The 24,321-nt window shown below is 63.1% G+C and overlaps 1 protein-coding gene across 1 annotated transcript; it reads left to right on the top strand.

Moving 5' to 3' along the window:
* Window positions 1–7,752: 7,752 nt before the first annotated feature.
* On the top strand, window positions 7,753–24,231 carry LIN28A (lin-28 RNA binding posttranscriptional regulator A). Its single transcript, XM_021534984.4, has 4 exons — window positions 7,753–8,390; window positions 9,202–9,380; window positions 17,782–17,966; window positions 18,995–24,231. The coding sequence occupies exons 1-4, from the start codon at window positions 8,360–8,362 to the stop codon at window positions 19,206–19,208; spliced, it is 609 nt and encodes a 202-aa protein (XP_021390659.1). The 5' UTR covers window positions 7,753–8,359; the 3' UTR covers window positions 19,209–24,231.
* The last annotated feature ends 90 nt before the right edge of the window (window positions 24,232–24,321 follow it).

Below are 24,321 nucleotides of genomic sequence, written 5' to 3'. Positions count from 1 at the left end.
TGGGGGCACCGCGGCTCCCCCGGCCTGGCCACGCCAGCGCCGCTGGGTCCGGCAGGGCTGGTGGGAGCTCTGCCCCACGCCGTGGCGGGCTGTGGGCCGTGCCAGAGCCCGGCGGGGCACGGGTGAGTGTTCAGGATGCGGCCGGGCCGTGCCGTGCCGTGCCCCGGGCTGTGGGATGAGTCAGGCGGGCAGCAGGGCTGCGCCGAGTCAGCAAATGCAGCAAACAAACAAGCCCAGAAAACAACAGGGAAGCTGCTCCGTGCGGGAAAGGGCCTGGCTGGGATCGAGCAGGGCTGGGGCAGCTGCTGGGGCCGCAGGAGGAGGTGGAGACCTGAGCAGCTTCACCCCCTGACCTTCCCTGTGGCAAAGGTGGCATTGCAGTGCCCACCTCTGCAGCTCCACGGGCACCAGGAAACGAGCTGGAATAATCGTCCAGAGCTCAGCCCCCGATCCGAGATTGTCCCCAGCACACAGCTCCACGTCCTGGCGTTGGCTGCTGCAGGGTGGGCATCGCTCTGGTCCCCGGGGCTCAGGGCAGGGGGCAGGGACACTCGTGCCACCTCAGCCTGGGGGTGATGCCAGCACAATCCCTGTGCTGTGGCCACATGCCTGCCCCAGAAGGGTTTTATTGCTGGGTTTGGGATTGGGAAGCAGCTGACACAGCAGCTGCTGGGGAGGGAGCTGGAAGTGCACCCACGTCCCAGGATCTCGCAGGCAGGAGCTGTTCGGTGTCACTGCCCGGCTGGGGACAATGGCAGGGACGGGGATTTGGGGTCAGCCCGAGGACAGGCTGAGGTTGAGGTCCCCATCCGGGAATGGGGACACCTCCCTGCCCCCCAGGGCTGCTTTTCCTGGGGGACACCTCGGAGAGGGCCTCATCCTGCAGCAGCCAGGCGGGATGGATCTGGCATCGGCAGGTTGGGTTTTCCCAGGGGGATCAGGGTGGGGAATGCCGGGTACAGGCAGCTGCCTGCCCCTTCTGCCAGCCCGCCGTGCACCCTCCAGATCCTGCTCTCCCCGGCCCAGCAGGTCTTTCCAGAACAGATAGGAAGAGTTTGTGTCATTTTTCCGGAAGGCGATGAGACCTTGTCTGGGACAGGCAGCACCGCTGGAGGCTGGGACCAGCCCGGGTGGGGCTGCACAGCCACATGGGCACAGCTGGGTGCCCAGGGCCACAGCTGGGTGCCCAGGGCCATTGCATCCACCAGTGGAAGAGGGATGAATGCGCTGGCCGTGCCCGTGGCTGCAGGACAGCACAAGGACACAGGGACAGGGACGCTGGCTCCCTGCAGCACCGGGGTGCTGGGGGGAGGGGGGACCTGCTGGCTCAGCATCCTGCCTCTCACCTGGAGCTGCATTTCCAAAGATCTCCAGGTCTGTCTTTCCCATCCCACCCCACCCCTGCAGCTGGATCCAGCGCCTGGTGCCGCCCTGGGCACCCCAGGTCCTGGGAAAGGAGCTCACCCAGAGCCCTGCTCTGCCCCAGCAGCACATTTTCTAAAATAATTCCCACTGCAGCAGCGAGTCAAGGGCACGAGGACATGAGGGTGCAAGGACAAGAGGGCAAGACCCTGCAGCTCCCTGGCGGCCGCTGCCGGCTATCCCAGCCTGCCTGGACGTGCCAAGCTGGATCCAGCGCTGTTGCCACACCAGGGCACCCAGCAGGGCTCTAATTAATCCCCTTCGGCCAAGCCAACCTGCTGACCTCGTTTGCTGCCTCCCGTGGCCCCGAAGGGTCCCCCAGCACCCAAGTCAAAGGCACGAGGTGCTGTTTAATATTCAAGAGAGACGGGGGGGGGGCCGAGGGCAGCAGCTGCGGCTGCCTTTGAGGCGCTGACCACGGATTAGGCTGAGCCTCCGGCCACGCTGGGCTGAGCTCTTCACCGCGGGCTGAGAGCGGACCTGCCACCTTCAGGAAAATCGGGGATCTGGGCTGGGTGCCTGCTGCACGGGCTGAGGTTCGTGGGGAGGGCAGGAGAGCCCCCGGCCCCCCTCGCTGCCCCTGCTCCCCACGCTGAGCCGGGTCATGGGCACGGAGGGGACAAAGGGTGACAGGGGAGCCCCGCTGTCCCCTCAGCCCGGGTCGTGAGGCCAGCAGATGTGGAGGAACCCCAGCTCCCTCTGGCATCTCCTGGGATGCACCGTGGTGGCAGGAGTTGGATTACAAGCCCAGCGGCCCCCCAAATCCAGGGAGTGAAGGTGAGAGGGTCAGAGCTGGGCTCAGCCCCCTCCTCCCGGCCCCATCCGCCCTCCCTGGTCCTGGGGAAGCCGGGACCCATCCCGGCACCTGCCCAGCCGGGGCTCGGCTCCAAGCACCGGGCAGCGCCCGTGGCTGGCAGCGGGACGGGAGCCCCGGTGCCCGCCCGCCCCGGCAGCACGGAGCCCTTCCCCGCCGGCACCGGGCCGGGCCGGGCAGCGCCCTGTGCCCGGGGCCGCGCCCCACGCCCCCCGTACCTGCCGGCCGAGGTCCCGCCGTGCCGTGCCGTGCCGTGCCGTGCCGTGCCGTGCCGTGCCGTGCCGTGCCGTGCCGAGCCGAGCCGAGCGGGGCTGCTCTCTGCACACCGCACAGCTGGGCGGACCGGCAGAGTCACCCTGAGCACCCAGCCCTGAGCACCCAGCCCTGAGCACCCAGCCCTGGCGCAGCGGAGGTTTGGCATTCCTCAGGTGCTGACAGCCGGGGAGCCGGTCAGGCTGGTTCCAGACCCGGCTCCCCCTTTTCCTCCGACTCAGCAGTGCCGGGAGGGAGCCCAGCCGGCCTGGGTGGCTCCGGGCCCCCCGGACCTCTCTCCCACCGCCCACCGAGAGAACGCGATGGGAGCCTCGGAGGGGACATCGGGGACCGCTTTGGGCAGCGCGGCCCGGGCCGTGGGGCTGGCGGGACCCCAGCGCGGAGTGCGGGGGGCTGGGGGTCCGCAGGGCTGGGTTACCCCGGGTCAATCCGCCTGCCGGGGGTCCCACGCGGAGCCCCCAGCACTGCAGGCCGTTCCCGAGGGGCTCCGAAAGCGGGGCCATCTCCCAGGTCTCAGAGGGCTTGCGCCTCTCGGGGGCTTCACACGGGCTTGGGGAGGGGGTGGACATCACGGTAGCCCTGGGCCACCGCGGGAGACCTGACCCCGGGGCTCCGGGCCCCGTCCCGGCAGGGCTGGGAGCGCAGCAGGGCCAGCACCCGCCCCGTGTCCTCGCCCTGCCCTCCCGCTCCGCCCCAGCCCGCGGGAGCCCGCTGCGGTGCCAGCCTCAGCCCGGGGCCACCACTCCCGGCTGCCGGCCCAGCCCAGGAGCCTCCCCGGCCACCGCCAGCCCGGCGCAGGTGGCCACAGTCCAGCCACGCCTGGGGCGCCCGGGGCCACCCAGCTCTGGGTGACACCGCTCACGTGCTGGGGAAACTGAGGCAGAGCGGAGCTCCCTCTGCCGGGTTCTGGCAGGTCCCCGGTCCCCTCCCGAGCCTTTCGCCAGGCCACCAAGGGTGGCTGAGCACCCACGCGGGGACCGACTGCCGGTCCTTGTGGCTCGGGCACGGGAGCAGGATGTGCCCCCCGCACCCCTCCGGTGCTCGCGGGAGGGGCAGCGATGGGGTCCCGGCAGCCGCGGCCCGGCTGGGTGTTGGGCGGTGTCGGTGCGTGTGTTCGGTGTGTTCGGTGTGTGCCAGCGTGTGCCAGGCTGTGCCAGGGTGGGTGTCCGCGCCGAGCCGGCGGGAGCTCTCTTCCATCCCCGCGCCGGCCGGGCAGCGCTCCATCAGCGCTGGGGAGGGTCCCCCGCAGCAAACCAGTTCCCCAGGCACCGGAGAAACTGGAGGGACACCGGGGCGAGCCTGGGCTTTGAGTCACTGTGTGCGAAGGGAGGGACGCGGCACGCTGGGGCCGGGCGGGGTCGGGCTCAGCCGCAGCTCCCGGGAGGGAGACGGGGCCGGGGGCAGCCCCGCAGCCCCGAGCCCTCCCCGGGCTGCAGGGGGGTCAGAAAGGACCCCCCATGAGCCGTGTCCCTCCCCCGGGTGACACCGGCCGTCCCTGGGGGGACCGGGGGGCTCCGCTCTGCCCGCAGCTGCAATGCGTTCCCAGCTCCGCGCTGGGGCGGGGCGGCCCCGCTGCAGTTTGGAGGCAATGAGGGCTCGGGGCTCGGGAGGGATCAGCCAGCTCAGCTCCCTTGGGATCACCCTGAGCAGGACTTGGAAGGAGGTTCTCCAGCAGCCCAGGAAAGATGGAACCCCTGTTTGCCGGGCCACCAGTGATAGGAGGAAGATGCAGGAGAGGCGATGCTTTGGGAGGTGAGATTCAGCTGCCTTTCCTCAATATCCTGCTGTGCCCTCCTGGCTCCCCCAAACCACGTTTCTCCCCCACTGCCTGGATTTCCTCTTGGGGGAGTGAGGTTTGAACGGGGCTGGGGGGATTTAAGGGGCAAGGGCAGACTTGTGAGCTCTGGTCTGGGGGGATCTGCAGCCTCTGAGGAATATCCTTCAGCTATCGATCCCCCTTTATCAGGCAGCAGGAATATGCATGGGCTGAAATCCTGATCAATCCCCGCTCTGCAGCCGATCAATCAGCTGCTGCCCCAGGGCTTTTATCGAAGGGAGCTGCCGAATTTGGGCACAATCCACCGCTCCAGGCCAGGGGCAGGACCGTCTCTATCCTCCTGTGCCCCGTGCCCTGCGGGGGAAGCCTGGCCGCAGGCAGCGCCCTGCAGGGCACCCTCGGGAGCTCTCCTCACCCTCCCTGCCAGGTGCCAGTGCCCCGGGCAGCCGCATCTGGGACGGAGCGGGATGGCCCCAGAGCTGTGGGACACCCAGGGCCGGAGAGAAGCCCCAGGGGAGCATTTTTGGAGGGCTGGGAAGGCGCTGCCTGGTGAGGACACCCTCGGGGAGCACGCCTGTGCCAGTGTCCCCCCGGCCCGGGTTCCCAGCGCTGGGAGCATCCCGCGGGGCGAGCAGGGGGTGCGGGGGGGAGGAGCAGCTCCGTGGCCTCCTTTATTGATTGCCTGGCAGCCAAAGGTCAGCAGCGAGCGTGGCAGGGTGGGAGGAGGGCGCTGGGGTGTGAGGGGCTCGCTGCCAGCCCCGGGGCGAGTGCCAGCCTTGGGCAGGGCGCGGTGGAGCGCTCAGCATGGGCACCCACCGCGCCCCCTCGTGCCTCAGTTTCCCCGCCAGCAGATGGGCTGGCAGGACTGGAGGGTGGCCACCAGGCTCCTGGGCTGGCTGGGTGGGGAAGGAGGTGGAGGGGGCTGGAGGGAAGGGTCTGTGCCCACAGGAGGGGGTGGAGGTGGGCCCGGCCGGCGTTGGAGGAGGTTTGTGCAGCCAGGAGGGCTGTGCCTGCGGGGCGGGCAGGCAGACGGAACATTTTCCTTCCTCAGGAGCTCGGAGGCTGCTCTTGGGCTGGCCAGCGATGGCAGCGACAGCGCTGCGAGATGGCGCTGGAGCCTCAGCCCAGATAAGATCATTTTCCACGGCACTTCAGGACCCCGCAGGGACTTGCAGCACCCTGGGGACACCGGTCCCGATTTCTGCCAGCGCTGTGACCCACGTGCCCGGGTGCTGCCCAGCCCCAGGGCTCCTCCTGCCGGGTCAGGGCTCCGGTGGAGCCCCGGGGCAGCTCCGTGGCTCCGGCCCAGGGACAGCAGCGCCGGCACTGGGCTCACAGAGCTGCTGCCCTCGCCCCGGCCGTGCCGAGGGGGAAGATTTACAGGCTGTCAGAGCCGGGGCCAGAGGTCAGCAGGGGTCAGAAAGTCCATTTCAGTGAGGTCACTGTCCACTTCTTTCAATCTAATGAAGCCATTATTTGTGAAAGCGGCCGCTTTGCCGGCTATTCCCTTGAAGCCGAGCAGGGCACAGCGACCGGCTCTGAAAGAACAGGAAGGAGTCCCCTTCCCTTCCCTTCCGCGTTTGCCATTCAACAGGCCCCGAAAACAAATACACCACACACAGAAATACGACACGGGGCCGGCGCTGCCGGGCCGGGCCGGCGGCGGGGAAGGGTGGGATGGAAAGGGATGGAAGCGCCCTGATCGGGGACGTGGCTGCATCGCGGGGCTGCAAAGCCACTGAGGACGGGCAGAAATCGGGGCGCGCTGAGGAAGTCGCTGCTGCCAGCAAAAAGTTACAGGGAAATGCCTCCGGGGCTGCTGGTCGCTCCTGTCCGTCAGGAAGGGCTGCAGGGGGAGGCTGGTGCAGGGTGTGGATGATTTTCTGAAGGATTCCTTGTGGAGAAAGCGAGAAAGGGCTCATTCCTCACCACATCCTTCCCCCGTGCCCTCCCCAAATCCCGAGTGAAACGGGGAAAACTGGGCAGGAGACGGGATGGAAGCAGGGGTAAGAGGAAGGGGCTGGAGCCTTTTGGGGGGGGTGGGTTATTTTCTCCCCTCCTGCCCCAGTTATCGCCCAGCCGAGAGGAAAACGGGGATGGATGCGCAAGCCCTGCAGCCAGGAGAGGGGGCCAGACGCGCTCCTGCTCCCGGGATGTCCCGGGATGGTCCCGGGATGTCCCGGAGCACCACCCGAGCTGGCGCGGGGTGCCAGCAGAGAGGGGGAGCAGGGACAGGGACAGGCACCGCGGTTTCCTTCTTGCCAGGACTGCCACCAGCCCCGTCCCGGAGCGGGAGTTCTGCGGCGGCCAGAGCCCGGTCAGGGACGGGAGAGGGGATCCCATAGGAAACCCTGGCCGGACCCGTCCCTCCTTCTGCTGCAGGTGAGGTGCTGCTCCTCGGCTTTGGGGAATCGGCTCAGGACCGACCATGAGAGACCAGCGGAGACTCCTGGCAGCCCGTTAAGGGCGGTGTGAAGGTGAGGGACACGCTGTGCCAGCGGCTGGGGGTGAGAGGTGACACCTCCCGCTCTGCCTGTGCCCGTGGGACACGGACCCACCGGCACCGCGAGTCCTGGCGGGCTGGGGCGCTCCCAGCAGCTCACTTGGGTGCCTCCACCGAGAAAAACCATCCTCTTCCTCCTCTTCCTCCTCTTCCTCCTCTTCCTCCTCTTCCTCCTCTTCCTCCTCTTCCTCCTCTTCCTCCTCTTCCTCCTGCTTTGCCGTCCGCCAGTGGGGTCCAGCGGGGCTGCTCGGCTCTGTGGGGAAGGGGCAACGAGGAGGCCGCGGTGTGCGGGGCAGGAGCAGGAGGAGGGAGAGGAAGAGCAGGAGGAGGGAGAGGAAGAGCAGGAGGAGGGAGAGGAAGAGCAGGAGGAGGAAGGGCAGCGCCAGGACCCTGGACAGGGCCGCCGCTTCAGCACCACGGCCAGCGGCAGCGGCGCCGCGGGCGGCGGGGGCTTCGCGCGGGGATTCCCCACGCGGGGATTCCCCACGCGGGATTCCCCACGCGGGATTCCACCGGCAGCACCGGCCCGGCCCCGGGCCGCCCCGCGGGTGACACCGCGGTCCCCGTGGCCGCGCCCCGCCAAACCGCGCGCTGCTCGGTGACACCACGCGGGACCGGCCGCGCGTGGGGCGGCCGCGGTGGGCGCAGACGCCGCCCCCGGCCCCCGCTGCCCCCGCCGGGCCGGTCTGGGGGCACAGCCCGGGCGGGGCGGCGGGCGGCGCTGTGCCCCCGCGGCCGGGGCATTGTCCGCCGCCGGAAATGGAGCCGCTGGTCACTCGCCCTTTGTCCCCGCCCGGCCCGGGGGGCGCCGGGCCCCGGCCCCGCCCCGGCCCCGCTCCCCGCGCCGGGGCCGCCGGGCCGGGGGAAGCGCGGCGCATCCCGGGGGGCGCACGGTGCCGGGACGCGGGATGGGGCTGGGGGCGCAGGAAGAGCCCGGGGTCCCGGGAAGCCGCCCCCTCCCCCGTGCCGTTCCCCGTCCCAGCGGGTCGCGGCTCGCAGGTGGCTCCGCTCGTGGGGAGGGGGCGCGGACTAACGACGTGGCAGCTCCCGCCGGTGTCCGGGGGTCCCACCTCCAGCCCCCCTCCCCGGGTGTCACCTCCTGCCTTGACAGGTGGCCTCGCCCCCAAGTGCCCTAAGTGTGGGGGGGTCAGCCCACACAGCCCCCCCCGCTGCAAATCCCTCCCGGAATGTGTCGCTATTAGCGGGGGGGTTAATTAGGATCACGTGGGGACGGGATGGCGGAGCAGGGCCCGGCGCCCCCCGGCCCCGCGGGTGGGTCCTGGGGGGGGGCGGGGGCTGCTATTGTCTGCGAGAATTTGGGAGCCTTTGAAAAAACCCTCCCGCTCCCTCCCACCCCTATTGTTGGAGTGAAGATGGAGTCAAACCTCTCCCGGCTCCCTCCCGGCGGGGTCTAAGCTGGGGTTTTTTGTTGGTTTTTTTTTCCTCCTTTTTTTTTTTTTCTTTTTTTTTTTTTTTTTTTTGGCTGGCCTGATACCCTCAAAGCTGGCCGAGGAGGAGGAGGGAGGAGGCGGTAACAGCCACAACTCGGAATTTGCAAGCGAGTGTCGGGATGGGGTCTGTTTCCAACCAGCAGTTTGCAGGTTAAGTTATATTATTGTCGCAGCCCGCCTCGGCTCCGCGATTATTAATAACGAGGGCAGAGCCCGGCTGGGGGGCGCAGGGCCCCCCCGACCCCGGCCCACCCAGTCCCGCTGAGCCCCGGCAGCGCGGCCGGGCCCGCCGGGCCCCTCTGCCCCGCGCAGCGCTGGGGGTCGCAGGGGGGATTTATTGGGGTTTTTTATTCCCCCCTCCAGCCCCAGGATGACCCCAGAAGTTTGGGGCCGCTGGCGGCTGCTGGGGGTGTTTGGGAGCGGGGGTGGGACGGTGCAAGGGGGGGATGCTGACGGCGAGGGAGAGTTTCTCCAGCATGGCTTGCTGGGGGCAGCGGGGTTTCGGGTTGGGATTTTGGGGGAGTTTTTTGCCCTTTTTTAAAGTTCTGTTTTAATATTTTGATTTTTAGAAAAAAAAATATTTTGGCTATTTTTCCGTTGCTCGATTGGTCTTTTTGTGTGTGTCTGGGATTTTTAATTTTTTTTTTTTCGTTTTTAAGGTTTTTGAGGGAGAAACGGATTTAGAGCTCCCACTGCACGCACTGCCTGGGTCGTGCTGGCAGCAGCCGCCTTCGTTTCCTGGGGTGATCCCCGTGCACACGTGGAGGCAGAGCTCACCTCTCCGATGTTTTTTTTTTTTGGGGGGGGCGGTTGGGGATTTTTTTTTTGCGTTTTCCAGCCTGCACGGGGCACCCCGAGCAGGGTTGGGGGTTCCTGTGCCGGCCGGGTGCGGGGCGGCTGGGCCGGGGGCAGCCGCGGCTGCCGCAGCCCCGGCTCAGCGGCTCCGCGGGTCTCTCGCCAGGTGCGAAGCCGGGCGAGGAGCCGGCCGGAGACTCGCCCAAGGCGGAGAACGAGTCCCAGCCCCTGCACGGCTCCGGCATCTGTAAGTGGTTCAACGTCCGCATGGGCTTCGGCTTCCTCTCCATGACCGCCAAGGGCGGCGCGACCCTGGACTCGCCCGTCGATGTCTTCGTGCACCAGGTAGGGCCCGAGCCGCGGGCGCTGCGGAGGGCCGGGGTGCGCTCCGGGGCACGGAGGAGGGATGGGGTCCCCCCTGCCGCCGCAGCCGCGCTCCCCGGGCGGCGGGGAGGGCAGGCACGGCCGCGGCCGGGCTCCTCTCCGCGGACCGGCCCTGTGAGGCGATCCCGGGCGATCTCGTTTTGCCGTCGTTGTTGGCTGAGGAGCCCCTCGGGGCCGGGGGCGCAGGTGACGCCGCTCAGCCCGCGGAGGGACCCGGGGAGCGGGCGGCGTGAGCCCGGGAGCCCCGGCCTGGCCGGGACGCGGCACCGGGAGCTCTCCCGCTGGAGCTCATCCCGGCACCGGGCATCCCTGCCCGCGCCCTTTGTCCCAGCCGCGGGTGGCACAAAGGCGTCGGGTTTGCGTCCCCGCGGATCTGTGACAGCGACAGTCCCGTGTCCGGATCTGACCTTGCCGAGCGGGGAAGCCCCACGCGTGTCGGGGGCCCCGCACCCTGGGAAGTCGTGGATTAGGGGCTGAAGTTCCTCGAACGCCCCGGATCTCGGGGGAGGATCCGCCGGGGCTGGGGGAAGGGGTTTGGACACGGTGCCCGAACCGGGGCCAGCGCCGGGAGGGGATGCGGGGCTCAGCGCCGGCTCGTGCGGACGGGGCTCTGTGTGCTGCCCCTCACCTCGGGACTGCCGTGGGGCTGGGGGGCAGAGCGAGCACGAACCAAGGGGGCACGGGTGTTTTTGGAGCAAACACGGGGGGTTGTACGGGTGATCGAGAGCAGCGCCGTGGCGCTGGCTCCGGGGAGTCCCGGGACCAGCCGCCTGCAGTGGCCGCTGCTCTTCAGGCCCAAAGCCCCCCAAAATGGGTCCATCCCCTGGGCTGGGGGTGCAGGACCGAGCCCCTGGGCTGTGAGAGCTCCTGGAGCTCCCGGGGGTCGCTCACTCCCTGCCCTTGAGCGAGGCCTCCAGGCAGGACTGGAAGGAAATGATGGCCGGGGGAGATGCCAATCCCTTCTCCCTTGGCTGTGGCATGGGCAAAGCGCCTTGGTAGGAGCTGCTATCCCCCGGCACAGCTGGTTTTGGAGTCAAGGGCTCCAAATCAGCCAGGGGAAAACAGATCCTGGTGTTCTCCAGAGAGCAAATGGGCCTTTGCATCTCAATGCGGCACAGCGGGACCCAGCGCTCCCGGGGAGAGCCTCCCGCCCTGCTCCCGGGGCTTTATTGCCCCCAGACAGTCTGGTTTCCTGATTGCTCCCGCTCGCATTCCTGCAGGGGAAGGGAATTAGCTGGGGTGTCTCTGTCGGGAGCATCCCACTGCCCTGCAGCCTCTCGGTGCCCCCCGGTTTCTAGGGTCGGGGGAGATCCCAGAGATTGCAGCGTTTGGGAGCTCTGGGGAAAAGCGGCTTTTTCTGGGGAGCAGAGGGGTGCGGGAGGCTCCCGGCAGCAGCAAAGGGCTTTGCCCCACCAGAAGCTTTGGGCTGCTGGAGAATTCTCCTCCTGTGACTCGGGTTCGCCCCCTGCTCCTCTCACTGGTGGCACAGAGTCTCTGCTCTCCTGCAGGAACAGCCGGAGCCGCTCCCGGCGTCTCTCCCTCCGCAGAGCATCTCCTTGCAGAGGGAGCAGCTCGTGCTCCCGCCGCGGCCTCGCTGCTTTTGGGTGGCTTGCGGGGAATCGGGTCCTTGTCCCGGTGCTGTCCCCACCCCGAGCACCAGGGCGCTTCTCCGGAGCCCGCTCCGCTCCCGGGGAGGGAGTCGGGGCTGCGAGGGCAAAAGCCACCAAAAGCCGGGGGGGACGAGGCTCAGGACTCCTGTGCCCTGCCCAGCACCCAGCGCCCCAAACCAGCTTTGGGGCTTAACACTCCAGAGCCCCTCAAAACCCGCTCCTTCCCCTCTTCATTTACATATGTGAATGATGACCCACAGGAAGTAATTGTAGGAGAAAGAAGGGAATTGGCCTCTTTAGATCTATTAAATCACTTTATTACAGGAACCAGGTCTGAATGGCCCCTCTCTGCAGGGAGCGCGTCTCCATCTCCCTCTGCCTTTATCTGACCACAAAGAGATTAAAATCTCGGCAGGACAGGAGACTAACAGGGCTCCTTGGGGCTGCCTTTCCCTCGCATTGTGAGCTAAAAATGAGGCATTTGGGTTCAAATGCCTCCCCTGGACACTGGAGATGGATTCATTTGGGGGCTCTGAGGAGACAGGAGGGATGAAGCAGAAGGGAGCAGAGCAGATCGTCCCGGGGAGGTGAAGGGCTGAGCAGCACTCCTGAGGAGCTGGGGATCTTGAGGTGGCAGAGATTGGGCTGGTGGTGATGGTGAAGACCCCAAAGGTGCAGTGGTCCCCTCAGGATTCGGCTCTGAGCATCACTCGCAGGAGCACGGAGCTGCCTGGGAAGGCAACGTGGAAAGAGGGAAAGCAGAAAATGAGCTCTGGTTGGAGCTGGAGGAGCAGTGCTGACCAGCTGGGCTGGGATTTGGGTTGGGGTCTGGCTGGGGGCAGAGGGGAAGAGGATGTCCAGTGCCTGGAAATCGTTGCTCTGCATTTCTGAGCGTTTCTCCAAGCCAGCAGCTTTAAATCCTTGATAAATGCGTTTAGTCGGGTGGTTCTGTTCTTTCTCATGATTTTAGCAAGAAATTCTGCCGGGCACCGTGGTACCCGTGGCTGCTGGGTTTGATCTCGGGCGTCTCGGTGCCTGGTCCTGCACGTCCTGGCAGGGACACAGAGCAGTGCCCGTGGTTAGAGCTGCCGGGGCTGGGATGTGGCACTCCCTGGGCAGCGTGGCACTCCCTGGGCAGTGTGGCACTCCCTGGGCACATCCCAGCACGGGAGGGGCTTCTGTCCCCGCTGGTCCCCGGGCTGCTGGAGCAGCTCCAGCCCTGCTCGGCCGGGCAGGGGATGGGATGAGGGGTGGCAGTTTGGACACGGGTTTGGCTGAGCCCACCTGGGCTGTCACCCACCTGTGCCCCTGCCAGCCCGCGCATGCGGCCAGGATAATCCAAATAACCATCCACGTGAGCGTGACGTGAGGTCTTAAAGAATAAAAATCGCGTTTGGAGGCAGCTCCGAGTGCGCGGTAAAGGCACAAGGGAGAGTTTCTCTGTCAGGAGCAGGAGCCAGCCTTTCCCTGCACCTTCCCCTGGGCTGGGGGTCCCAGCGGGGCTTTGGGCTGTGCAGGGCTGGGGGCAGCGGGGGGAAGGGGACTCCGTGATGCTCCATCCTCGAGGGACACGTGTGTGTCATATTTCGCTTTTCCTGCTTCCCGTGTTGGCTCCGCAGCACCAGGGTCACCCCCAGCCCGACCGGGAGCACCGGAGCCGCACATCCCTGGGGGAGAGATCGTGGAATCGCGGATTAGTTTGGGTTGGAAGGGACCTTCAAAGGTCATTTAGTCCAACCCCCCTGCAAGGAGCAGGGAACTCCCGCAGAGATGCCCTGGGGTAGAAATGCTCGTTGGAATCTCTGCTTTTTTTGTGAGGGGAGAGGGGTAGCGGCAATTTCTTTGGTTTTGTTTATTCTGTGGTTTTTTTTGTTTTGTTTTTAATAACCGCTAGAATGAAATTGTATTGGGCCGCTTGTGCGCCGCGTCCCGATGGGAAATACTGAAAGAGAGCGGCTTTATTCCAGCCCTGAAACTCCCTCAAGACGCTCACACACACAAAAAAAGCCTCCTGTCTCTGTCTAAAGATTAACTGATGGCCGCAGGCACATCCCTTCCCCCAGCTCCCCCTCCCTGCCCCAGGGAGAGAAAACACCCTGGAATGGTCTCCTGGATAATATGGGCCAAATGAATGGGATTGCTCCCGGGACGGAGCCCCCGGCCCTGCCGCCCCCTCCAGCCCCGCCGTTTCCTTTGCCTGTTCCTTGCTCCTAAGAAAAGCGGGATGGAGCCGAAACCATCGTCGGGAGACGCGCGGCTGCTCCGGGCCCTGTTCCTGCTTTAAGACGGGAGCACAAAATTAATACGCAGCCACTGATCCCAATTAGCTGCCCCTGGGAAGTGCGGGAGGGTTTTGGTGGGGGGAAAAAATACAACCAAAGGAGCTAAAAGGATTTAGGACAGGAAACTGATGGATTAAACTTTGTGGTAAATGCCTTTTTTTTTTTTTTTTCCCTCGGAGTTGGTATCTAGAGTTTCATTTTACTGACTCGTGGTGGAAAATTTGGAGCAAACATCGTTACTTTGGCAGGGGAATGTCTTTATTTTGATTTTAGTTGAAATCGGTAGGGGTCCTTGGGGATATCGCGCCAGATGACGCTGAGGGAGCCGCTGGAAAGCCTCGGTGATGTTTTGTTAAATCCTCTCTGCTCTCCCCGAGGGCTCCAAAGGCTTCGCCCTCCTTATCTCCGCACCCACGCCCCGGGCTGAGGCAGGACCCCCTTTGCCACGCACATCCCCCGTTTCTGCGGGCTGCAGGAAGGGACATCCCTGCTCCGAGCCCTCCGCTGCTGAGCCAAAACCCAGCACCAGCTCCTTCCCCGGAGCTTCTGGCACCGGGAGAGGGTTTGCTGTGTGATCTGGGGACAGGGAAGGGCTTTGCCTCTGGGGACTGGGGTGATCCAGGCAAGGCTGTGGAGGCAAAGGGACATTGCCCTGCTGGGACTGGGGGTTTGGGGCGCTGCTCCGTGCCGCCAGAGCCCGGCCCTGCCCGAATCTCCTGTGGGGAGATTGCCACGGGGCAGTGCCCAGCTGAGGGGAGAGCTGCTCTGCCGGGGCTGGCCCCGGGGCAGGGACACGCGGGGCAGGGACGCCGCGGCTCTGGGCACAGGGTGGGGCTGCCCTGGGTGCCAGCTGAGCCTGAGGTCACCGCGGACAGGGTGCCCAGCGATGGGGGCATGCCCCACCCCGGGGCTCAGCAGTCCCTGCGCTGCTGCTCCTGGCCCTCCGCTGCAGAGCGGGGGAAACTGAGGCACAGGCGCTGCCTGCAGTAGGGCTAGGCTGCCTGAAATGCTGTGGGCAGGGCTCAGATGTGGCCCTGGCACAGCTTGGCACTGCCAGCAGCGTTCCTCCTTACCCCAGCATCCCAGGGCGGCTGGTTTTCCGAGGGGGTCTCAGTTTAAAGGGCTCTGGAGAGCCGAGGTGCAGCTGGACACAAAGATGGTTTGATTGAGTGGCCGGGGCTGGCTGCGAATAAACGTCCCCTTGTGTCGCGCTGGGGAGGCCGCGGGGACAATGCTGACCCCGGAGCCCGGCGGGGCGGGCTGCGGGAGAGCCGGGCCGGCAGCTCGGGGGGCAGCGGCGGGGTTTGGGGAGCCCCGCGGTGCTTCCTTCAGGACGGGAAACGCGTCTGCCCGTGGGACCCGCGAGGAGGGATCCGCTGCTGGGAGGAAGAGGAGGATGAAGGCACCCGTGTGCGGGAGGGGGCACAGGCAGCCCGGGGGTGGGCAGCGCTGGCCGCTCATGTGCTGCGGCTTTGTCTGCCGCGAATAACCGGGGACGAGGGAGGGAGGGAGGGAAAGGGATGGGGAGAAGCCGAGAGGTGCCCGCTGCCGTGCCCGGGGGTGAAGCTGCGCCAGCTCTGCCTCTGCCCCCCGTCCCTGATGACCACAAGGAAATCCTGGCGTTGGGCTGCGCTTCTTTTGGGATGGCAACGCTTTGTGAGCCCAGCCCAGGGCCACGGCGAAGCCATCCCCCCGGGACTGAGCCCCCGGGGCACCCGGAGCCCAAAGCCCAGCGCCCACGGGCGGCCCGGGCACCGCGCTGATGTGCGCAGGGGCTGGAGGGGGTCAGGGGGCCCGCGGCCATGCCGGCCACCCTTCCTCCCCCCGCCGGGGCCTGGAACTCCTGGAATTTGGGCAGCGGGAGCGCGGCCGCCGCCGGCCCTTTGTTCTCGCTGGCCGGTGGCTCCCGGCCCTGGCCCTCCCCTGCGCTCCCCCATCCCCAGCATCCCCGGCTCGCTCCAATCCCCCCCTTCCCCTCTTTATTTTTTTGGGGGGGGGTGTGGGTGTGCGGAGGCCTGGGAAGGCTCCGGCTTTGTGTGTGGTGTGGGACAGGGGCTCTGGGCCCCTTCCTTTCAGATGCAGGAGGTATGCAGCTAATTCAATGGGCTGCAGTTTGATTACCTATCTGATAACAGAGGAATGCCAGCAATGTGTGTGTTTTGGGAAGGGGGCAGGGGGGATGCGCAGGGACCACCGGCCACTCTGCAGCCACATCAAAAGGCTGCGGCGGGGGGGCCGGGGGGCAGAGCTGGGACGCCCCAGCCTCTGTCCCCCCCCTTCCCTGGGGAGAGGGCGTTTCCTTTGGCCTTTTGGCGGAGGGGGCTGGGGGTGCTTGTCATCCTCGCCCGCTCCTGGAAAATAAATCGCTTCCCCGTCATGTCGTGGCAGCTTCTGCCCCGTCCCTCCTCTTCCTCCGAGTGGGGGTGCCGGGTGCGGGGCTGGACTCTGGCCGTGGGGCGGCGGTGCCCAAGGTGGGGCTGAGCTGGGGGGCACCGGGGTCCCCCCTGGCACGGCTCGGCTTTATCGCGAAGATCAGGGCTGAGCGCCTGGGAGTTTTCATCCCCGCAGTGTAAACACAGCTGGGCCAGCTGGGGCCGTAAACGCCCTGAGAGAGCCGCGGGAGGTGCTTGGCCTCGTCCCGCGGCTCCCAGGGCTGCCTCCCGTGCCAGGGAGTGATGCTCAGCCCCTCCTTACCCCCAGAACCCTGGGCTGCCGTGGGAATGGGGTAAATTGGGGTAAATCCGGGGTAGCTCCCATCGCCCACATCACCCCAGGGTGGGGACAGGCCGGGGTGGGTGGCTGAGCCGAGGTGCTGAGGCAGCTCTGAGATGTGCTGGTGCCTTGGGCACGGAGCTCCTGCACGGGGGGATGCTGGGTTGGTGGTGGGCAGCAGTGTTGGGTCACCGCGGGGCTTTGCCAGGGGCAGGTGGTGCTGGAACTGCCCTGGGTGGGCACTGGTGGCCGTGACACTCTGTCCTGTCCTTGTTGTCATTTGGGACCTCAGAGCTCAGCGTTTGGCTCTCCCTTTAGGCAGCAGGAGCAGGTCAGAGAGCAAGGGAGGGTCCCTGTGGCCACTCTGGATCCCATCCCAGCAGCCAAGGGGATCCAGGGCCTGGGGGTGACTTGGCCCAGCACATGGGGTCTGTCCCACCCTGAGCTGGAACCCCAGGCACAGAAAGGGAGGGGGAAAGCAGCAGGAAATGGGGTCTCAAGGGTTGTTCCTCGAGCTCTGCTGTGTTCCCACTTCTCTGATGCCCACGGACATCCCGCAAGACCCTGCCAAGAAAAATTCACTCCTATAAGCCGCTCTGCTTTTACGTGGGGTGTTTCCTCGGGACTCCTGGTGAGATTTGGAGTGGAGCTGGGAGCAGAGCGTGCCTGCCCGTCCCGGACAGCGCTCACGGGAGCGGGGAGAACGGGAGAGCACGGCAGAGAACGGCAGAGCATGTGACGGGAGCTCTCGGGCCATGAATGGGGAGATGCTCCATTCATAAATGCAGGGTCGTGCCGCAGCCGCGCAGGCGTTGGGAATCCCCCGCGGCAGGAGCTGCTCCTCCCCAGCCAGCGAATTCCCTTCCCTCTCCTCCCCAGCCAGCGAATTCCCTTCCCTCTCCTCCCCGACCAGCGAATTCCCTTCCCTCCCCTCCCCAGCCAGCGAATTCCCTTCCCTCTCCTCCCCAGCCAGCGAATTCCCTTCCCTCTCCTCCCCAGCCAGCGAATTCCCTTCTCTCTCCTCCCCAGCCAGCGAATTCCCTTCCCTCTCCACCCCGACCAGCGAATTCCCTTCCCTCTCCTCCCCAGCCAGCGAATTCCCTTCCCTCTCCTCCCCAGCCAGCGAATTCCCTTCTCTCTCCTCCCCAGCCAGTGAATTCCCTTCCCTCTCCTCCCCAGCCAGCGAATTCCCTTCTCTCGCTGCTCGTGCCCCCGCAGAGCTGCGGATGCCGGGCTGGAGCTGCTGCCCGGGGGCAGAGCAGGCAGGGATGCTCCCGGCACAGGGAATTGCCGCTGCCTCGGCCAGCTCTGCTCCTCAGGGATTTGTTCTGCTAAAATGGACTCCTCAAAGCGGAGTGGGCTTTGCCTGTTACCTCACAACCCCCCTCCCCAGCCTGGGTTTTTCTGGGCTCCCCTGCTTTGATTGTGTGGTGATACCCGAGGTGGAATTCCTGGAAGGAATGGGAGAAGCTCCCAGCAGTGATAATCCTGTGCCAAATGGCTGCTTAATTAATTATTGCAGGCGGTTAAGGCGCTTGAGTGCCAGCCTCAGCCTCCTGGCCCTGCCACAGGGCCTGCCACGAGCAGGGTTCGTATCTCTGTGCAAAGCCTCGAGATTCCTTTGCATTTAAAGAAAAGCAGAGCCAAGGGACGGGCAGAGGGGGACATTGGCAGCTCTTGTGCCGCAGGAGCTTTGTGCCGTGCCTGGAGAACACCCCAGCTCTGTGCTGACCCCCATCCTCCCCCTGTGCCCCCCAGAGCAAGCTCCACATGGAGGGTTTCCGCAGCCTGAAGGAGGGCGAAGCTGTCGAGTTCACCTTCAAGAAATCATCCAAAGGTCTGGAGTCCATCCGGGTGACCGGCCCCGGGGGCGTCTTCTGCATCGGCAGCGAGAGGAGGCCCAAGGGGAAGAGCCTCCAGAAGCGCAGGTCGAAAGGAGATCGGTGAGGGCTGAGCCGGGGCTGGGGCTGAGCCCTGCGGGCACCGGGAGCTGCCCGGGCACCCCGGGGATGGGCACGGGGCCGGTGGCATGGGCAGACCCTCGGCCTGGGAAAGCAGCGTCCTGCGGCGCCTAATGAGCGGCAGATGCAGCTCGGTGGGGAAGGGGCAGGGGAGCAGCAGGCAGGGGCAGAGGTCAGGGGCACCCCGGGCTGTGCCCCCCTCACCCGGCGAGCCCTGCTGGGCTGGGGGGTTTGCTCCAACAGAAGCCCTTCCTTGTGGGAAGGACACAGCCCGACGTCCTGGCAGTGTCTCCATGTCCTGACAGTGTCTCCCACATCCTGACAGTGTCACCCGTGTCCTGGCAGTGTCTCCCATGTCCTGACAGTGCTTCCCACAGTGAGATGGGAACCCCAGGGCAAGTTTCTGACCAGCTCTTCATCCTCCCTCTCCCATCCTCTCCACCCCGGCTGCCTGGGGATGCCTCATCCCAGTTTTCCCAGTGGATGCTGTCCACCCCGCTCAGCTGTTCTCATAAGCAGGTTTCTAAATTAATCAGAGAGGAATTGTGAAGGAAAATGAAAGAGAAAAGGGTTGTGGCCATCCTGTATGGATGCAGGATTTAAAATGGACACGAGGCCCCGGTGTGAGGGTGGCACCCACAGGACAAGTGCTGGGAGGCACAGCCCTGTGAGAAGCCACCCTTGGGGCTGTCCCCACACGATGACAGCTGGGGATGTCAGTTGTTCCTTTGCCCGTTCCTGGGGCGGTGGGGTCTGGAGACACAGGATGGGCACTGATGGAGCCAGAGGGGTGGAACCCCCCAACATCCCGAATTTGTCCCCGGTGTGTGGCTTCAGTGCAGCGGTTTGCTGCCATCTCCTGGGTACCAGCAGCACCACTGAGCCCCAGCTGGGCTCTGCAGGGACCAACCCTGGGGCCACCCCGCACCCCAAAAGCCAAGCCCAGCTCTGGCTGAGAAGATGGGTGGTGGTCACAGCATCCTCATTCCGTTTCTCCTCCCCTCACACAGGTGCTACAACTGCGGCGGGCTGGACCACCACGCCAAGGAGTGCAAGCTCCCGCCGCAGCCCAAGAAGTGCCACTTCTGCCAGAGCATCAGCCACATGGTCGCCAACTGCCCCGCGAAAGCACAGCAGTCGCCCAGCTCGCAGGGCAAGCCCGCCTACTTCCGAGAGGAGGAGGACATGCACAGCCCGGCCCTCCTCCCCGAGACCCGGGAATGATGGTGGGTGGCAGGGACAGGGGGCTTCCACCGGGGTGAGAAGGCTTTGGCAAGGCAAGGGGCAGCCTGGGGAGGGCCGCTGGCAGTGCTGGCAGCGGGGACCTGGTGTCCCTGCACAGACCTTTCCCCCACGCCCAGGCTGGGAAAAGCCCTGTTAGCAGCAGGACAGCTTGTTCCAAAACAGGGGAAGGCAGCACCCAACACACTTCTTCCCGCTAAAAATCCTGACCACACTTAATTAATCTTTAATCTTTTCCTAAGTTAAGGCAGGCAGCCGTGTCCTGGGGAGGAGGAGCAGAGGGGAGGAGGAGCAGAGGGGCATCATGCCAGGGAGGAGCTGATGGCTCCTCGTTCTCCCGAGCTTCAAACACAGCGGGGTGAGCTGGGGGCACCCCTCTGCCTGCCCGGGAGGGAGGCTGAGGGAGAGGCTGTGCAGCACCGGGGAGACGCCCGCGGGCCGGTCCCGCGGCTCCTCTGCTCCTCCTGGCCTCTCACGTTCAGGAGGTGTGAGGATTCATGGTTTTTCCATGGTTGCTCCATTGCTGACACCAGCAGAGCCCGGATTTGGGCTCGGTGTGGCAGGAAATGGATCCTCTCCCAGGGCTGGAGTAACACCACCCGTCCGTGGGCTGCGAGCTGCAGCCTGGGGGAGAGCAACTCAAAGGAAAACCCCTTTTTATCCCCCTAATCGTCCCCAGGTGCCAGCACAGAGAGCACGAGGTGTTTTGTGCAGCCAGATCTTCCCCCCTCAGGCTCCTCCCAGCCTCGGGGAGGTAGAGCTGGGGACACACCTGAGCTGGGGACACACCTGAGCTGGGGACACACCTCTGCTCCTCCTGCCCATCCCACGCTGCCTCTGGGGCTGAGCCTCCCCAGGGACAGGGGACGGGGCTGTCCCGGGTTAGTGGCTGCTGTCCCCCCTCCCCACGGCCCTTCCCAAGTCTTGCCTTTATTTATTGGCCCCGGTGGACCCCCCCTTCTCCCGGGGAGCCCCCCGGCCGTGCCGAAGCCAAGGCCAAGTGAAAGCTGCACTAGGACGTGCGTGAATGACGTATCTTTGGGTTTGTTTGTCGTCTTTGTTTTGGGTTTGTTGTTCTTTTTTTTTTTTTAATATAAATATTCTGGTTTTGTATTTTTGTATATTTTAATCTTTAAGAAAAAGAAAAGGAAAAAAACAAAAAAAAAAAAAAAGGAGAGAAAGGACATAATTCCTGCAACTTATTCTCAGGTATTCGAGCAATCTCAGGGATAAAATGCCTCTGTAGCCAGTGCTGGACAGAGAGGAGGGTTTTTCTAACAGCACAAAGAAATTATGAAGTTTGTATTGGAAGTGTAGATCTACCTCACTGGATGTTTGCTAGGCGGGCTGACGTGTTGTCGAGCTTTTCAAATGTGTTTTTTGGTATGTTTGGGATTTGTTTTCTTTGTAAGTGTATTGTAATGGTCTCTTTCCCTTCCCCATGCACTGATGGAGGCATTCAGGTCTGGGGGTCCGTGTGTGGGGATGGAGAAGCCAGGCAGTGCCACGGGCAGGGAAGAGGTGCAGAGCCCGTGCCAGCTCCCAGCCCCTGGATTTCCCCCAGCCTGGTGGCTTTTGAGGCCGGTCCTGTTTCTCTCTCCTGTTTTCTCCCCAGCTGGTGGGAGCACCCCAGTGCACCCCGTGCCCGAGTCCTGCTGCCCGTGGGCTGGGATGTCACACAGGCTCCCAGCAGGCTGGGGGTCAGGATGGGGGTCCCAGCCCCATGCAGGGGGACAGAGGAGGAGCAGACAGTGACCAGGGAGTGTTGGGAGACAGGGTGACCCTCAGTCCTGCCCTTCCTCACCCTCGAGCTCAGGGCTGGCTGTCCATGGCCTCCCAGGAGAGGGGACCTGGCTCCAGGTCCGAGGGAGGTGCAACTGCTCCATCCTTTTCTCCTTCCTGGCTTCCCCCAAATGCTGCCTCACCATGGCTAGGAGAAACTCTGGATCCCAGGTTTTGGGGTATGAACACTCCTCTTGCAGCCCAGGGGGTGGCTGGAGCCTTCCCAGGGAGGGCGTCTGGCCGGCTGTGGGCTCGTTCTCTGCTGGTTTTCAGTAGCAGTAGGTTTAGTTGAGGGGCAGGGCTGGATCAGACAGGAGCACCGACCCCATCCCCAGGGACGGGGCACTCTGGGGGCACTCGCTGAGGCTGCTGGTGACCCCGGCACGTGGGCACTGAGGGATGGAGAGCGGCCCCAGCTGCTCCCTGCCCTGCTCCAGTAGTTTAGGGTGAGGTGGTGGTCTCTTCTTGGGAGAGGGGGGAAGGACTTTGATTTTTGTTTTTTTTGACTAGCAACGGGATCTGTACAAAACTGCTTCAGGAAAACAGCTTTAGTCTGACGGGGTAAATGCAATAGAGCCTTGGGGGTGGCTCTTGGCCTCCCCCCGGCACCTCGGCTGTGCCAGGGAAACTGCTGCCCCTCTCACCCCTGCATCTGCCCCCAGTCCCTCTATCTGCCCCCTAATCCCTGTGTCTGCCCCCGTCATCCATGTATCTGTCCCCTTAAACCCTGTATCTGCCCCCAAACCCTGTGTCTGCCCCCCCAATTCCTGTATCTGCCCCCCCAATCCCCATATCTGCCCCCAAATCCTGTGTCTGCCCCCCTCATCCTTGTCTATCCTCAAGAATCATGTAGGACCTTCCCCCCCTGCTCCCACTTTAATGGTTTGGTGATTTCTCTGTCAGATGTCTAGTGTGTGTAAATACCTCTGGAAACCTTTCCATTCTCTCAGTATTCTCCTTGATTATTGTTTACAAAAATAAGAGGGAAAAAAAAAAAAGAAAAAATGGGAAAAAAAATTAAAATATCCAAAGCATCTAATAGGTTATGGAGCAGGGAGATGGATCTGCTCTCCCACACAGAGCTGCCAGGTGGGAGCTCTTAACCATCCCTGCCCTGGGCTGAAGCAAATAGGGAATCACTCAGGTTTCCCCCGGGGTGCTGGGATCTAAGAAAACAGGGATTTTTATCTGTGCTGGGAAGCCACAGCTGGAGGAGATGGGATTGATTCGCATCTCCTTGCTTGGCCATTGTGGTTCTTCCCTTCTGCTGACAATAATTAACTAAATTGCTGCATCATGGCCCACTCTGCCCACGGGCACTATGCATGAGGGGACAGGCGGGGAGGATGGGGCACGCTCAGGGTCCTGCTGTGACACGGCAGTGTTTGAATGTATGAGAAATAAAACAAAGACATCCCTCACGAGGGGGTGTCTGCCCTGGGGCGAAAGCCTCGAGTCCCAGAAATGTCCACGAGGAGACGGAAGAATGTAATCCATGTTTACTGCTAGCAACCAAAGCGTTCGTGTCAAACCCGTGAAGTTTTGTGGGGCGGGAGGGAGGGGATATGGGGTGGCTGTGTGTGCGTGGGGCTCAGGGTGACCCCCGAGTAGCTACTCACACTTCCCAAAGACAATTCCTGCTGGAGTCCCTGCAGCGACATCCTCAGCTCCTGCTGCTGCAGGTTTCCCCCCTTCTGCTCATTTTATTTTTGTTTTTGTACCAGCTATGTAAAATGCGGGGTTGTTTTTTTTTTTTTCTTTTCTGGAAAAAAAAAAAATTAATAAAGACCATGGGCAATGGCTGCTGGTGATGTTCTGTGTGTGGTTGTGTTTTTCTCCCCTGGGGTTGAGGACCCAGATCCCAAATCGGGGCAGGGGGTGGTCTGGAGCCACAGCCCACCTCCCCTGCAGCAGCCACAGACCGCTTTGGGTGGAAGAGATGTTAAAGCCCACCAATAATCCCACCCCCGCCATGGCAGGGACATCTTCCCTATCCCATGTCCTGGGACATTTCCAGGGATCCAGGAGCTGCTCTGGGCACCCAGTGCCTCCCTGCCCTCACAAAAGGAGAATTTCCTGCCAATCTCCCCGTGCCCTCCGTCCTTCCGAAGCCATTCCCCGTGTCCTGTCTCCTGAGGGAATGTTTGAAGGAATTGTTCAGCCTGGAGAAGAGGAGGCTCAGAGGTGACCTTATCGCTCTTTACAACTCCCTGAAGGGAGCTGTGGACATGTGGGGGTTGTTCTCTTCCACCGGGCAGCACTGACAGAACACGAGGACGCCGTCTCAAGCTACGCCAGGGAAGGTATGGGTGGATACTAGGAAAAAAACATTCACCAAAAGAATAATAAAGTGCTGTAATTGTCTTCCTAGGGAGGTGGTGGAATCACCATCTCTGGATGTGTTTAAAGAAAGATTGGACATGGCACTTGGTGCTATGGTCTGGTTGAGGTGATAGGGAATAGGTTGGACTTGAGGTCTCTTCCAACCTCACGATTCTGTGATGATTCTGTGATTATTCTGTGATGATTTTGTGATTGTGATTATTCTGTGATGATTTTGTGGTGATTCTGTGGTGATTCTGTGGTGATTCTGTGGTGATTCTGTGGTGATTCTGTGATTATTCTGTGATTGTGATTATTCTGTGATGATTCTGTGGTGATTCTGTGGTGATTCAGTGATGATTCTGTGACTATTCAGTAATGATTCTGTGGTGATTCTGTGACTATTCTGTGATGATTCTGTGACTATTCAGTGATGATTCTGTGGTGATTCTGTGGTGATTCTGTGACTATTCTGTGATGATTCTGTGATGATTCTGTGACTATTCAGTGATGATTCTCTGGTGATTCTGTGACTATTCTGTGACTATTCTGTGATGATTCAGTGATGATTCTGTGGTGATTCTGTGACTATTCAGTGATGATTCTGTGGTGATTCTGTGACTATTCAGTGATGATTCTGTGGTGATTCTGTGACTATTCTGTGATGATTCTGTGACTATTCAGTGATGATTCAGTGATGATTCTGTGGTGACTCTGTGACTATTCAGTGATGATTCTGTGGTGATTCTGTGACTATTCTGTGATGATTCTGTGGTGATTCTGTGACTATTCTGTGACTATTCTGTGATGATTCTGTGACTATTCAGCGATGATTCAGTGATGATTCTGTGACTATTCTGTGATGATTCTGTGATGATTCTGTGGTGATTCTGTGACTATTCTGTGACTATTCTCTGATGATTCAGTGATGATTCTGTGGTGATTCTGTGATTGCCTCCCCGTCCCCTCACAGCTCCCCGCCGCCATCTTC

Source organism: Lonchura striata, chromosome 23, assembly GCF_050655825.1.
Source record: "Lonchura striata isolate lonStrDom1 chromosome 23, ASM5065582v1, whole genome shotgun sequence".
In the NCBI taxonomy this organism is placed as follows: domain Eukaryota; kingdom Metazoa; phylum Chordata; class Aves; order Passeriformes; family Estrildidae; genus Lonchura; species Lonchura striata.
This window is presented reverse-complemented; position numbering and strand designations above follow the sequence as displayed.

Excerpts from the sequence above, each read along its gene's own strand:
- LIN28A (XM_021534984.4), top strand. The coding sequence starts at position 8,360 with ATGGGGTCTGTTTCCAACCAGCAGTTTGCAG. Across the intron at positions 8,391-9,201 it reads TTCCAACCAGCAGTTTGCAG|GTGCGAAGCCGGGCGAGGAG; the intron begins GTTAAGTTATAT and ends GTCTCTCGCCAG. Across the intron at positions 9,381-17,781 it reads TCGATGTCTTCGTGCACCAG|AGCAAGCTCCACATGGAGGG; the intron begins GTAGGGCCCGAG and ends TGTGCCCCCCAG.